The following is a 15062-nucleotide window of genomic DNA, read 5'->3' as shown; positions in this document are numbered from 1 at the left end:
TACGAATTCAACTTAAAGGGTGGTGGTAGAAATATTATAGTATGCCTTATTTATAAGGCCGCAGGTGATAGTAGTTTTAGTTGTGCCTCAAACCCATAACTTACAGTGTAAATAAATTCACTGGATGTAAGTTACAGTAAGAAGGAGAATATTATATCATCTATGAAACTACCAATACTAGCAAACTATTAAACATTTAATATTCCTGGAATTCTGTCAATCCTGGTCTCTCAAAGGTGAATGGCTGCTGAACGGACAGTACAGTTCCCAATAATTCAATATTTCCTACAGAAATTAACAGGAACGGGGTCCCCTATTCCCTCGAACCCCTCTATTTGAATTATTTGAATTCTAGTCTACTCGGCTTGGCTCTACTAGACTTGTACAACTTATACCATATACCACAATCCCCCCATACGTTCGTCTTTCAAGCTCTTTCGACTCCGCTCTTGCTCGCTACACTTGCATCTCTTAAGCGCCCATCCGCCCAATCTGCGAATCGCCAAAATCAACTGGCGGCTGCGACTAACACCAACGCAAATCGATACAGTGCAACGGCCACCGACCCCTTCCTGAACCCGTCCCCCCCCTTTGTGCAACCTACCTCCTGCATTCCGTGTCTAGATCCGGCCTCCTCGCACCTCTGCACCTTCACCTCGCACTCACGGCGAACAAATCCCGCATCGCCACCCGCACACGAACCCAACTCCCCCCCTCTCACCAGCAGAAAACTAATCTACAAACCCAACCCCAAGGCCACGGCCGTTGCAGAGAGCCTGCTCCCTCCAACTAAAACACACACTACCGCATCGGCGTATCCACCCCACCCCACCCGCAACGATGTCGGCCGAAGTCTTCGGCGTGCGCACGATGAAGCGCAAGAACGTGAAGGGCCTCGCGCTCAACGCACCGGCCCCCCGCGCCCCGGCGCCCTCGAATGACGACCACGCTGCCCTCGACGACGCCGCCAGCGGCCGCACGGCGCAGCTCGAGATCGGGATCGAGTACAAGCTTGATTTGAAGCGGGAGGATCTCGAGGTGCTGAAGGAGCTTGGCAGCGGGAATGGGGGGACCGTTAGTAAGGTCCGACATATCGCGACGGGGACGGTGATGGCGAGGAAGGTGAGTGCTGGGTGGTCTGGGTGGTATGGAGAGTGTGTTGTGCGGAGGTGCTGATTTTTTTGAATAGGTCATACATGTGGAGGCGAAGAAGGAGATTCGTCGCCGGATCGTGCGGGAGCTGCATATCATGCACGAGTGCAACTCGGACTACATTGTGAATTTCTACGGCGCCTTCCTGAGCGAGAGCAACGATGTCATCATGTGCATGGAATACATGGACGTTGGGTGAGCCCACCCCTTCCCTCCCACTCTCAACTACTGACCGCTCCCTCCAGCTCCCTCGACCGCATCTCCCGCGACTTCGGCCCAATCCGCGTCGACGTTCTCGGCAAGATCGCCGAGGCCACCCTCGGCGGCCTAACCTACCTCTACATCAAGCACCACATCATGCACCGCGACATCAAGCCCTCCAACATCCTCGTCAACTCGCGCGGCTTCATCAAGCTGTGCGACTTCGGCGTCTCCGGCGAGCTGGTCAACTCCGTCGCCGACACCTTCGTCGGGACATCGACCTACATGGCGCCCGAGCGCATCCAGGGCGAGAAGTACACCGTCAAGTCAGACGTGTGGAGTTTCGGGCTGTCGATCATGGAGCTTGCTATTGGGAAGTTCCCGTTCGATGCTAGCGAGCACCTGTCGGATGGCGATGCCGCGCCGGCGGGTATCCTCGACCTCCTCCAGCAGATCGTGCATGAGCCTGCGCCACGGCTGCCGAAGAGCGAGGCGTTCCCGCAGATTCTGGAGGATATGATCCAGAAGTGCATGTCCAAGCGACCTGAAGAGCGTCCTACGCCTCAAGAACTCTACGTATGTCCACCACCTCTCCCCCCCTCGCCCCCTGCCTTCCCCCTTACCGCCCCAAACTAACACCCACCCAAGGAACGCGAACCCTTCGTCCAAGCCGCAAAACGCACCCCCGTCGACCTCCGCGACTGGGCCGTCTCCCTCATGGAAAGACACAACCGCCGCTCCCACCTCGCCCCGCAACTCTCGCCCGCAACACAGGAACTCCTCCGTTCCTCCGACACGCCTTCCGCCACCCCTCCTCCCACCACCACCTCGACCTCCACCTCGTCTTCCATCCTCACGCCCAGATCCGCAACTGGTGATATCCCAATAACCACCGATCCGCGTATGGCGGCGATTAGCCCGAGGGAAATGGTGGTGAATACGATTAATGGGATTCGCTCACCTACTAAGGCTCCGCCGCCGGTGCCGAGTGCGAGGACGCCAAGCGTGCCGCAGCAGCAGGGACAGGGGTTTGTGATGAGGAAGGTGTTGAGTCCGGAGGTGGAGCAGGGGGGTTTGGGGGGGGGAATAGTCATGTGCTGCCGATTAGGAATGGGCCGCCGGGGGGGCCGTTGCCGGCGCCGCCGGTGCCGAGGAAGGAGGAGAGGGGAGGGGGTGGGGGGGGAGGTATTTTGGGGTGGATGGGGGGGGTGGGTATTAAGGGGGGAAGGGGGGAAGGGGGAAGGGGGGGAGGAGGGAAGCGATGAAGCGATGAAGGGATGAAGGGGGGAAGCGATGAAGCGATGAAGGGATGAAGGGGGGAAGCGATGAAGGGATGAAGGGGGGAAGGGATGAATGATGAAGGGATGAATGATGAAAGGGATGAAGTGAAGGGGGAGGATGGGATATGGAAATGATGGAGGGATGAGATATGAGGTGACTGCACACACATTCTGGGCGTCTATGATAAATTTTTCTATGCTTTTTTTTCGAAATATTCAGCCGATTTTTTTCTTTTGTTTTGGAGCAAGATAGATGGCCACCCACACCACCATATCAACAAGACGAATCATTTTTATTCGGTTAAACAAAGGTTAGGTCTCGGTCTAATCGGTATGATAAAAACCGTCCCCTCTCCATCCCCATCCGTCCTGTTGTTCGCCCCCCGTACATGGCAATCCGGCCCCCCATCACCCGGCCAGCACCCCGCCGTTGACCCCTCAACCATCAACAAGAGCACACCAGCCACTACGAAATCAATCTAGCATTCCCTAGCATTCATAGCTCCACGATCTCCCTCCAGGGGCCACTTTAGCGTACCACGATGTGCTGGTCTGGTCTTTGCTGGGTGTCACGATGTGCTGTGTCCATGTGCTGTGTCATGTCATGTCCAGTGTCTAGGGTCTATGTCTAGTGTCCAAGTCCAGTGTCTAGGGTCTATTTAGTGTTCATGTCCAGTGTCTAGGGTCTATGTCCAGTGTAGTGTCCATGTCAGTGTCCATGTCTACCGTCCAGTGTCCATGTCAGTGTCCATGTCAGTGTCCATGTCCACTATCTAGTGTCCATGTCAGTGTCCATGTCAGTGTCCATGTCCACTATCTAGTGTCCATGTCAGTGTCCATGTCCACTATCTAGTGTCCATGTCAGTGTCCATGTCCACCGTTCACCTCCACTCCACCCACCCCCCCATTGGCCCCGTCACCCCTTCCCTCTCACCTGTACATCACAACCAATACCTCCACCAAGTACCACCACGTACCAAACCCCCCCCCCCCCAACCCCCAAAAGCTACTCGCCCTGATTCGCCCACACCCACCCGTTGGCACCACAGCAGCCCTCCAAAACGCCAACGCAGAGCTCGCCAAACGATCCACCGCCGCCGCTCTTCCTCCTCACTCGCTCCAGTCAAGGTCAGCCCCGATTTCCACAGTGAACTAACTACCTGCTACTACCCACCAAGCCAGTCCAGCGATCTAGAGAGAGAGAGGCACGCAGGGCATAAACACGGATAAATAACACCTGCGTTCTGCCTTTTTTTGTTGCTGCTGCAAACTACGACGGCTAGTTATTGACGGTGGACGGAGTGGCTGTTTTTTGGTTGCTGAGAGTGAGTGCTGTTTTTTGGTTGCTGAGAGTGAGTGCCTGTTGTTTATGCTCCCCTATGGACAGGAGTGGGATGAGAGAGAGGCCGAGGAGAACGAGAGCTGACCGATGGGAATTGTTGTAGGCTACCTGGCTCATCCACCAGACTGAACGAATCCAGACATTGCACCAGACGAAAACACAACCACCACAACCCGCCATTGAACACACATCCCTCTCACCACCACCCACGCGCCTCCACACCCGCCCATGCAGCCCGCACCCACGCGCCTCTGAAGCCCAATGGCCCTGCAAACCTCGCGCGGCCCGCCGCTGCCCGCGCCCACCGACACCTCGAGCAACTCCGGCGTCGGGGTCAACAGCGGCGGCGCAGGCGTCGACGCGGCCGGCCTAGACGGCACCGAGCTCTCCCGCGTCACTGACCAGTCGGACCAGACGTCGTACTCGATTCCCGAGGATGGGAGTCCCGTGACGATCCCGACGCATCGGAGGAGGGAGGGCGCCGATCGGATATCGAGAGAGTCGCATCCGTCGCAGACGTCGTTGCTGATTGAGTATTTTGAGGGGGGGAAGGAGAGTCAGGTTGAGTCGAGGCGGCCGAGCGTGAGGGTTAAGGTTACGCCGAGTGGGAAGAGTAAGGGGAGGAGTGGCGGGAGTGGCGGGCATATACAGATTACGAAGTCCCGGTCGGGGGGGAAGGAGGAGAAGGATGGCGGGACGAAACCGTCCTATACAAAGCGCATTCACCTGTCGTCGTCGGGCGGGAATACGAAGAATGCGCGATTAGTGGATCTCGAGGGTGATGGACAGAGTCTCAGCTCCTATGCTTCGGCGACGGAGGAGTCGAATGTCTCGCGCAACCCGATTGAGATTGAGGTTGGCCCGAGGCGGCATCGCAGTCCGCTGATTCCAGACCCAGACGCCCCGATCCGCGAGCAGGTTCTCGGATCGGACGTCTCGTCCATGCCAGCGAACAGCTTCCTCGACGGAGATTCCGGCCTCCGCTCCGAGAGGGGCAGCAGGGGCTTCTCGAAGAACGAAGCGCTAATCTCGGGAGCTGCCGCTGGCCTAGGTGCAGCTGCCCTGGGGGAGGCACTTAAAGCCCCGGCCCGTCGCCGTAGCCGCAGCCTCAGCCGTGAGCGCATCATTACGCAGAAGGCGGCGGAGAAGGTGCGTAGCGCCAAGTCGGAGCACAACCCTAAGCACAGCCGCGACCGCAGCGTCAGCGACAACGCTAAACGCGCCGAGAAGCACAGCGAGGTGAGCGGAGGATCGCCGCGCAGGCGGTCCAGCCGCGGACACCACGACGACTCCGTCCTAAGCGGCGAGTCGAGCCTGCTCACCTCCTCCAAACTCTCAGAGCGCTCGCACCGCTCCGCCGCATCGGGGAAGTCATCCATCACTAACCCCAAGCTCCTCGAGACCGTCGAGGACGCTATACGCCGCCTCATCCTGCCCGAGCTCAACGCCCTCAAGAAGGAGAGCGCCAGCCGCGACAAATACGACCGCGAGCAGCGCGAGCCCCGCCACCGCCGCAGCTCCCTCACATCTAGCAGCGCGCTCTCTCAGGAGTCCCGCGAGGGCGAGACGCGCAGCAAACGCACCAGCGCCGGCGACGCATCGTTGAAATCCAAACCCGGCGATGACCGCGACCGCGCCGTCTCCACCGGCACCGTGCGCGCCTCCAAAGACCGCCGCAGCTCTCGTGGTGGCTCTGAGTCTCCGCGCCCGCACACGCCGCGGACACCGCGCAGCGTGGATCGTATGACGGGTGATGAGTCGGCGTCGAGGCAGAAGAGGAGCGGGAATACCAAGAAATCGGCGTTTGGAGCGCTGGCGGCGGGGATTGGACTCGGTGCGCTTGCGGGGGGACTGAAGAGTCATGGCGGGCACGAGGAGAAGGAGTATGATGATAAGGAGCGTGCGGAGAGGCGGAGACGGCGCGCGAGGAGTCGGAGCCGGGGGGATGATGTGGAGAGCTTTGATCGTGCGGAGGAGGATGTGCCGCCCATGCCGATGATGAGTGACGTTAATGCGTCGGATATCACGCGCTCGTCGATCTTGTCGGCGTCGACGGAGCGGCCGAGGTCGGCGGCTGCGGAGAAGGACGGGACGCCGGTGCATGGTGTTGCGAGGGGGTTTGGGAGTCCGTATGGTAGTCAGGGACAGGGACAGCGCGGATTGGGAATGCTGAATAATAATGGCTCGACGCCGGATGTGAGCCGTATGGACCTGCGGATGGGAGAGGGCGAGTATGACCTCGATGAGTATGGGCGCAAAGTCCCTCTCAACCGATCCGTTGATGATTCCGTATACGACCAGCAAGCGTACCACCACGACCTCGACGCCAACAAGGGCGGATATGGCAAAGCAGCCGCCGCGGCAGTTGGCGGTGGCGCCTTGGGTGTTCTAGCCGCCAACGCGATGGCGCATCATAATCAACACCACGAGGACGACGCGCGCTACCTCGAAGAAGACGAAGATGCGGATGCGGCATACTATGCACACACCCAGCATGTCCCATCGCCGCTCAAATACGTGCCTTACAACCAAGAAAAGCGCGGCCTCTCCCCCATCCAGAGTGTGTCTGGCTACACCGAGGCTGATGAACAGGAGCGTCTCCAGAAACAGCGCGATTCGAGAGCTACGATGACGCAGAGTTCGCGGTCGCGCGGATCTCTCGCTTCGACGTCGCTTGACCAGAGTCCGGCCCATAAAGCAACGTCTATCCGCTCCGATGGCGTCCTGGGGGTCGACCCGCGCAGTTTCGATTTCAGGGATGTCCGCATGGGCGGGCTGACCGACTCGGAGCTTACCCAGGAGGGTGATCTTGATCACGACGCCGATGCGGACGCGGATGCTGCGTCAGAGGCGGAGTACCAGCGTCACCGCAGCGCGGCCTTTGAAGGCGGCGACTGGGCCGGCCCGGATTACATCCACACACCCGTAGCGGTCGAGAGCGCCGTCGCCAGTCTGCTGGACGCGAGTGTCTTGACTGGACACACTGGGGAGCCGAGCCCAGCGCTAGAGGGTGGATATGAGAGTCACCTCGGCGATGCGAAGAGTGCTCCTGCGGGAGTGAATCGCCAGGCTAGCTATGCGTCGTATGACGAGGGCTCCGAGTGCCGCTTCACAGCCAAGGGAGTCAGTCCAGCTGCCCCTGCGTCGCCTACGACTCGCGACACCGTCCCTATTGACAGCCATGGTGTGGACACGTATCCAGAGTATGAACTCGACGAGCAGGGCCGCAAGATCACGATGCCCAATTACAAGCAGCACAGCGGCAAAGGCGCCGCAATCGCTGGTATCGTCGGCGCAGCTGCTGGCACCGCAGCCACGATGCTAGTTAACCACCACCAAGTCCCCGAACAGCACTATGCTCAGCAACAGGGACATGACCAGATCCCCGGCGCGCCGCTGCAGAAATCCTTTAAAGACCGCGCGAGGGATTATATACCCCCTTCGCCGCGGAGAGGTGACATGTACCTCGATTCTGACGAAGAGAGTTCCCGAGCCAAGATGAGTGCTAACGCCGCCCCGGGCATGGACGATCCGGTTGACCCCATGTTCGCGGAGGACGCGAGCGTGACTACAAACCCGAGCGTCATCAACGGCCCCAGCGAGCCCTACAGTCCCGCGGACGACCGCGAGGTGCAACAGGGCGATAGGGATTGGTACTACAAGACCCCCACGCGCAAGGCTGTCGGCAGCGGTAGTGCTGGGAGCGGTCTTCTCAGGGGGGCGGATAGCGATAGTGGACTCCGCGCGGCGCAGATGGGACTCATGGACTCTGCGCCCCTGGGGGGGAAGGCGCATACGCGTGATCAGAGCTTGGATGAGGAGTGGCACCGCACTTCTGATGAGAGGAAGAGGGATACGCTTATCACGAACCCGTATGAGGGGTCTAGTCCCGTCACGCTTCTCGGGGGTGAGAAAGATAGGAATCTCCTTGGGCAGCTGGGGTATGAGGGCGTGCGACGGAGCCTTGGTGGTGAGGCCGGGGGGTATAATACAGGTAGTCCCGGTGCGGTGCCGAAGGATGAGGGATACATCTCGTCGGCGCCGAATGCAAGGTCGCCGGGGGTGGTGACGCCGGAGCCGAAGAGGGGCGTGGTGGGGTTTGCGGATGCGGAGGGGATGGGGCCGGGGGAGTTTGATGCGGGGGATCCGTTTTATAGCCCGCAGCAGAGGCATCAGAGGCAGTTGAGTGGGATGTCGCAGGGGATGGAGTCGCCGCTTTATGATGGGGCGATGGGGAGGCATAGGGAGGCGATTAAGAGTAAGGATATTGTGGCGTTGATGGATCATGTGAGTATTTCTTTTTTCTTTTTCGGATGGGTTTATGGGTTACTGACAACTACAGCTCACCGTTCGAGATGCCCAGCGCAATGCGCGGGATACCGAGATCCTCGTCACCCTCGTGCGCGCCGCCGCCGAGATGCGCAATTCCTTCGAAGACATGAAGCGTCTCCTCGCCGACACCGAAGACGTCGTCATCACCGAAGTCCAACGCAACACCGACAAATCCATCATGAAAGCCATCAACGGCCCGCGCCCCCTCCCGCAATCCGTCAAGTCCCTCCGCTCCGGCACGGGCGACGACGACGACCTCCCCACGAAGCGGCGCAACGTGTTCAAGCGGGCCCTGAAGGGGCTGAGCATGCGCTCCACCAACGACCTCGCGCAGATCGAGCGCATGCTTGTCCAGCTCCTAGGCGATGTGGAGGGGTTGAAGGTCGCGCAGGGCTTGTCGTCGAGTGTTGCGCGGGGGGAGGGGTTTGATGATGACGAGTATGATGATGCGCATCAGGAGGGCGCGGCGGAGCAGGATCGCGGGTATGAACCGGAGGGCCATGCGGGCACGACGACAGCCAGCCACGCAAGCCAGAGCGGACACTTCTCCAACCCGCTGTCGCGCGGCACGAGCGCGTCGCAGGGGTTTGGGGGGAGGAAGCTCAGCGAGAATAGAGTCAGTACCGTGCCCGAGGGCGACGAGGACGATAACGTACCCGACTACCGCGAGCGGGCTATCCTAGGCAATGCTTACGACGACGCCGAGCCCCTCCCCCCACTCGACCACAACCCGCGCCCTGGCTCCGCACCCCTAGGCACCCCGCCCCGGCGCGTCGAGGCCGCGAATCTGAGTAACGAGAACACGCTGCGCACGGACAAGAGCAAGAAACACAAGTCCTCCTCGTCGTTTGGATGGAACCCTATCCCTAAGATCTCGCGCTGGTCAGAGACGACGGCTAGTACGGTGGCGAAGGGCTTCCGTAGTAGTGGGGGACGCAAGGACGCTGCGCCAAACTCGCCAAATACGACTAGCCACCCGCAGTCAAGGAGTGGTAGCGATGTAGGGAATTACGATCATGATGTGTATGGGGGTGATAAATTGCACAGTGGTTTCTCTGCCGCGACGCTGCCGCTGCAGCAGAGTGCTGATAGCCTCGCTCAGCAGCCTCACGACAACACCCAGCAAGCACACCAGGCACACCACGCCGACGGCCTCTCGAACCTTCCCCCCCTCCTCCCCCCGGAAGACCCCAAATACAAAGCCCACCGCAACTCCCTCAACCTCCAGCACCCGCAGCCGCGCACGGGACACCATTACCAGGGGACGCTGGAGCGGGAGGCGCAGGATTTTAGGGGCATGGGGAGTCCGCGGAGTGTTGATTGGGGGAGCACGACGAGTTTGGACAGGTTGCCGCAGAATGCGAATATGAATCGTTACAGTAATGGGACGACGGGGATGGAGGATAGTCAGGGACAGAGGCATTACGATGAGGGACCTGCAAGGCCGCCGAAGGAACCCCTCGACTCCTCCAGCGCGGGGGCGGCGCAGTATCCCCCTAAACCTGCCGTCCGCGGCGGTGGGAAACTCACGAAGCCGAGTCCCCTCGCCACGGAACAGCGTGTTGATTACGACGCCGCGAATAACGATGACGATGGACGACGCAGCGCCAGCGCCGCCAGTAGCGCGAGGACCTACGAGGGGAGTCCGAGGGCGGTGCATAGGAGTGTGAGCGGGCTTGCTGCGGTCCCGACGAGGAAACCGACGGGGCCGAGGAGTATGGGGAGTCCTAGGGGAGCGGGGGAGGGGGGAGGGGGGAAGCGTGGTGAGTCTTCACCGAGTCCGGGGCGGGGGGGGGAGTACCGGTATTGGTAGTCCCCTACTCTAACGGCGCGCGCGTGTGGTTGACCGACTGATCATTTCGCCTGCCGGAGTCCGTGGGGGTGAGGGACGATGGGGGGTGTGGTGGTTGGGCGGCCGGGGGCCGTTTGTTGTTTGTTGAGGAGAAGCTGATTTGTTTGGGGTTTTTGCAGATACGTTTGGTTTTGACGGCACCACGCCCGCGCTGCGAGGGCGGTGGAGCGGGGAGAGCGAGTGTTTCTAGATCCCCTCCGCGTCGTTTCTGCTTTTTTGAGAGGGAAGTTTTTTCGTTTGCTTTAGGCGGGGATGATGACTTTTATGACGATTATATTGAGGGGTTCTTTTCTTCTCTCTCCTCTCTCCTCCCTTCAATTTCATTTTTTTGGAGGGAGGGAGGGGGAGGGGAAGAGGAAGGGAGGTTGGGTGATGATGCCATGATGACTCTCTTTTTTTTACCTCGTTTTTTTGTGGGGGCTTTTCGTCTGCGAGAGACGGGGGATATAAAAGGAGCGAGATCGAGAGGGTTGTGTGTGTGGGATTTTGATTGGGATAGTGTAATATTTTGTGAGGGGGGTGAATAAAAGCAGTGTGCTTCGAGGCTTTTCTTGGGTTTTTGGGGTTGAGATTGTGAGATGTGAGACGTGCGAGTGAGTTGGTGGGGGGGAATAAAGTTTCTTGTCGACGACGAGTATAATCACGGCCTGCGTAGTTTGCGTCTCATCGATTTGTATTTATTATTGAACTTGTCTATTTCCGCCTTCCCTTGCCCGCAAACGACCTTAATGCTCTGGTGTTTTGAAGGTTTGTTGAATCTTGGGACTTGGACATTGTGAGGTGCGCGAGTTGGTGATGATAAAGTTTCTCGCCGACAACGATCATAATCATGACCTGCGTAATTTGACTCTATCAATTTCCATTCATCATTGAGCTCTCTATTTCCGCCTTCCCTTGCCCACGCACGACCTCAGTGTTGTATTTTGAATAGTTCCAACATGCCATCCACTTCAGACTATCTAACTATCAGATTCGCTTAGTCATCCGTCCGAACTATGACAAGTTGTCAGCGATGCTGTCAACCATTACCGCCATATTACCAGATCTCGCTGCGCTCCAATTCGGCCATTCCCTGCTTTCCTCGAGACACCTGTGAGACAGCAACCTTCCCCCGTCCGGCAAAGCGGCTGTCCCTCTCACTCGTTCCAGCCAGCCATCTAGCCAACTTTCCAGTCTTCTAGCGGCCCTTTCATCCCATGGAGTCTCACACAGTCTCGCATCGTAGGCGTCATGGTTGACTTCCGCACCACGCCATTATCTCATAGCTCGACGCTATGTCTGCCTCGGTGATGCAAGAGGGAGCACGGGGAGGTCGTGGAAACAGGCCTCGTTGTAAGGCGAAATGGGCGGGGGATGGGCGGGAAAAGTGGTTGTCGTCATGCGATGATATCAGAGGTCCGCACTTACGTTGTCGGTACGTTTATTACGAGAAGTGGGATGTTTGTGGGGGAATTTTTGAAGGCTTAAGTATCAGCACACCCTCGTTTTGCTTCCCTTTGACCTTGCTACTTCCTCTTGGTTGATTCTAAAACTTTGCTGCGGAAGCTTAATATTTGTCACCTCACGATCACGGTCCAGTAACCACTTCCCGGGCTCTACAAGAAAGAAATTCGAACGCAAGTTTCCCGTATTTCCGTGGCCCAGCTGAAAGCTGACAATTTCCAAGCCCAGCGCAACCCGACTACAGACTTCCCCCAAATCTCAAAAATGGCAGGCGCGGGAAAGCGTATGTAGCCCCACCCGGTCTCGCAGACCTCCTGGCTAAACCAACCCCCAGGTGGCATTCTCGGGGCCGTATCATGGATCTTCCTAGCCGGCGCCCTGGTGATGCTGTGGCTGGTGGTCCTCTCGGGCGTCACGCACCAAACGCCGCTGAACAAGATCTGGTTCCTGCGCGCCGACACGTCGGGCATCGCCGACGCACGACCTATTTCCCAGTGGACGTTCTGGCATGTCTGTGGGGACCATAACGACAATTGCGGGGCCTCGGTTCCGGCTCTGCCGCTGGGGTATGCGTGGAGAGGAAACTCGAATGGTGCGCCTGCGGCGCTGGTCGGGTGAGTTTTGGGATACAATTGCTGGAAGATGCGGTGCTAATGGAGGCGTAGATCTCACGGCCATGATACTACGTCCAAGTACTACTACTACATGTGGCGCTTCGGATGGGTTTTCTTTTTCATCGCGTTCATCTTTGCCAATTTGGCTGCTCTGAGCGGTTTCCTGTCGTGCCTCCGCTTGGTCGCTGGTGCGACCGGTCTGCTCACTCTCGCTGCGACATTCTGCCTATGCTTAGCCGCCTGCTTGATGACGTGAGTCCCCGCCCCAAAACTCCAACAACAACTAACCTCCCTCCCAGCGCCGTATTCGTCAAAGCCCGCGACCGCTTCCAGGACGAAGGCCGCAGCGCCAGCGTCGGCCGCTACGCATTCGCCTTCACCTGGTCCTCCCTAGTGCTGCTCTTCGTCTCCGCCTGCCTGTTCCTGGGCGGGGTCCTGATCGGTCGCAAGAAGCGCGACACGGGCACCAACGCCAAGGAGACGGCGTACAATGACAACGTCGGGTATCCGCCGGGAAACCAGGGGTTCGCGACCGATAATGTCCAGTCGGGGTATACGACCACTGTGCCGCAGCGGACGGATATTATTCGTGAGCAGGTGCCGGAGCCGACGACGGCGAGGAGCGGGCAGAGGATGAGGGGCTTGTTCCCGAGGTATAGGGAGGCGTCGCTGGTATAGGGTGTTGGGTCAACGACTTGACGACTCGACGACTCGACGACGGGGACGACTGGAAGGGGCGATCGGCAGGGGCAATAAACAATACGGGGAAAGAAGAGGGCGGCGACAAGATGTAATATTAACTGGAGGCCAGGGGGAGGGTTAAAAGAAAGACGAGAGAGAAAAAGTATGCTGTTGATAGTACAGCGATTTAATAGGTTCGCTCAGGGCGTGTTGTGTGTTGGCGTTCCAATATGCCTAGTTTTTAGCTTAAGTTTGCATACATTGCCCGATAACAATAATTGTAACCATAATTATGCTTTGTTGTCAGCCGGTGGATTACTCTTTCGACGATTCCTGACCGCAGCTGGGGGCTCGCCTTTGGTGTGGTTTGCTGACAGGAAACTTGAAATTATCACATTCTCTCAGAATTCGTCATCCCGCGACTAACTTCAAACATGACGACATGCAGTCACAAAATGGCAGCGTCACATGGGAATAAACGGCAAAAAGCATATGAGCCTGCTTGGATTGAAGTCCATTGAGTTACAGTGTAAGCCGCATGTTTGTTCTCAATTCATTCTATCATCAATTCTCCAGGTATAACTTACGCCCTGCCTTCCTATCTGCTAATGTAATTACAGTTGACCACTAAGCATCCTCTTCGTCGCAACCCAGACACTCCTTGCAAGCGTTATCCGTGTTGTCACTGTCGCATACTTGGTAGTGGCCCTTGGCATGGCCGTTGACTGTTGTCATAGGGAGTCGGATGCAAGCCTGCAGCTCGTTAGCTTAAAAGTTCTAATAAGTAAAATATACTTACGTCTACGTAGTTATAGAAATCACCTGGATGGATCCCGTCCCAGTTGTACTGCATCCCCTTTATGCTATCCACATTGGCGTCGTGGCTAATCAGGAGGTTGTAATCAGGATTGCAGTCGAAGTCCTTTATCATCCTGGAGGTTTGCTTTGCGTATCGCAGCCGAAATGCCACAGTGCTCCTCTTAGTAGGCGAAGAACACCACGTGTCCTTCCTTGTCCTTGGGGATATATAGCGTGTTCGTTGACGCTGTTGATGCGTGCGATGATTCTACCGAATGCGCGGAGGAGACCAAGATTAGCACCGAAAAACGTAATCCCGGCATTTACTGTCATTGTGTCTGAAGTTCCGTGGGTCTCGGTGGACGATGCTTCAATCGTCGCCTGGTCTAGTCTAGGATGGCGATTGGGCACCCTCCTACCCTCCTACGGTACAGGACCGCCGTTGCAGTGGCTCCTCTCAGATACCTGGACAGCTGTGGCAAGGAGATAATGTCAGCCTCTAGCTTTTTGGTTTTGGACAGCACAAAAATAGTGGCCAGGAAAGACTTACGTTTGTCCGCAACTCTCCTGACTGTCTTAAAATCGCAGAATTGATAGCAGTAAGGGAGGACCAATATGAGGCAGCGAGTGGCGTATGTGAATGTGGACTACTCAATATATGATAAAGCGGGAGGGTTCTCTTTATATCAGAGCATCCTAAGCCTAATAATAGTCCCCCTTTCAAAAGTTAGACTCGGAAGAGAGCGAGGGTGAACCAACACCGCAGCTTGCAAGATTGGCACCAGCAACAGCATGATCGCCGCATGCTTGATCGCCCTAAAGAGCATTCCTGTGAAGGATTTAGCGTTGAATCCTTTCAAAACCTAGTTCGGAATGTATCGTCGATGATGTCCAACGATGTGCACCACTCTAGGGATGTATTGTGGAATGATGCTTAAAATCGGCACATGGCTATGCACAACGCTAAGGGCGGTTGAGATTGAAGTTATTTACAGCTCATGTATCTTTGGCAGCTGATTGATGGCAGGTTTGTTAGCTTCTCTATATTATCAATATGAGAGTTGTAACACACCCGTAACTTACAGTACACACAGTGCAAGAAAAGTTACTGCTAGAACGTAGCGAGTAAGACCCGATCCGTGATTTAGGACGGAGGTGGGAGGTGTCATGGACACAGGTATTGGGATTTCTAGGGGCAAGCAGCGAGGTTGTTTCGATTATATCTTTCTCATATTAGCACGATTGAGAGCAAAAATCAACTAAATTGCAAGCCTGTGTGTGGGAGAGACCGATTCTGTTGAGTTTATGGTTGTATGTGATTGTTCTTGTTGTATGCTAGTATTATTATCATTGTGTTTCAACCTGGC

The 15062-nt window shown here is 57.0% G+C and overlaps 4 protein-coding genes across 4 annotated transcripts; 3 read left to right on the top strand and 1 right to left on the bottom strand.

Annotated features, from left to right (window-relative positions):
* Positions 1-183: 183 nt before the first annotated feature.
* Positions 184-2618, top strand: STE7 (MAP kinase kinase (MEK); the record flags this gene model as incomplete). The annotated part of the gene is made up of 5 exons (XM_024472002.1): positions 184-1122; positions 1190-1347; positions 1398-1929; positions 2002-2381; positions 2462-2618. Exons 1-5 carry the CDS (start codon positions 841-843, stop codon positions 2616-2618), a joined length of 1509 nt encoding a protein of 502 aa, XP_024320498.1. The 5' UTR covers positions 184-840.
* Positions 2619-3646: 1028 nt separating this feature from the next.
* VC83_08449 (uncharacterized protein) lies at positions 3647-10891 on the top strand. The gene is made up of 3 exons (XM_024472001.1): positions 3647-3985; positions 4079-8262; positions 8318-10891. The coding sequence occupies exons 2-3, from the start codon at positions 4237-4239 to the stop codon at positions 10118-10120; spliced, it is 5829 nt and encodes a 1942-aa protein (XP_024320497.1). The 5' UTR covers positions 3647-3985; positions 4079-4236; the 3' UTR covers positions 10121-10891.
* A 307-nt stretch (positions 10892-11198) lies between these two features.
* VC83_08448 (uncharacterized protein) lies at positions 11199-13165 on the top strand. The gene is made up of 5 exons (XM_024472000.1): positions 11199-11775; positions 11826-11885; positions 11937-12216; positions 12268-12468; positions 12516-13165. The coding sequence occupies exons 2-5, from the start codon at positions 11867-11869 to the stop codon at positions 12892-12894; spliced, it is 879 nt and encodes a 292-aa protein (XP_024320511.1). The 5' UTR covers positions 11199-11775; positions 11826-11866; the 3' UTR covers positions 12895-13165.
* Positions 13166-13524: 359 nt separating this feature from the next.
* Positions 13525-14071, bottom strand: VC83_08447 (uncharacterized protein; the record flags this gene model as incomplete). The annotated part of the gene is made up of 2 exons (XM_024471999.1): positions 13697-14071; positions 13525-13650 (listed from the first exon to the last, which is right to left on the bottom strand). Exons 1-2 carry the CDS (start codon positions 13826-13828, stop codon positions 13525-13527), a joined length of 258 nt encoding a protein of 85 aa, XP_024320435.1. The 5' UTR covers positions 13829-14071.
* Positions 14072-15062: the final 991 nt, after the last annotated feature.

The sequence above is a fragment of the Pseudogymnoascus destructans genome (assembly GCF_001641265.1).
Source record: "Pseudogymnoascus destructans isolate 20631-21 unplaced genomic scaffold scaffold_26, whole genome shotgun sequence".
Lineage (NCBI taxonomy): Eukaryota > Fungi > Ascomycota > Leotiomycetes > Thelebolales > Thelebolaceae > Pseudogymnoascus > Pseudogymnoascus destructans.
This window is presented reverse-complemented; position numbering and strand designations above follow the sequence as displayed.

Coding starts and splice junctions, on each gene's coding strand:
- VC83_08448 (XM_024472000.1), top strand. Junction 12,217..12,267: donor GCGCCTGCGGCGCTGGTCGG/GTGAGTTTTGGG, acceptor ATGGAGGCGTAG/ATCTCACGGCCATGATACTA. Junction 12,469..12,515: donor TTAGCCGCCTGCTTGATGAC/GTGAGTCCCCGC, acceptor CCTCCCTCCCAG/CGCCGTATTCGTCAAAGCCC.
- VC83_08449 (XM_024472001.1), top strand. CDS start 4,237: ATGGCCCTGCAAACCTCGCGCGGCCCGCCGCTGCCCGCGCCCACCGAC. Junction 8,263..8,317: donor TTGTGGCGTTGATGGATCAT/GTGAGTATTTCT, acceptor TGACAACTACAG/CTCACCGTTCGAGATGCCCA.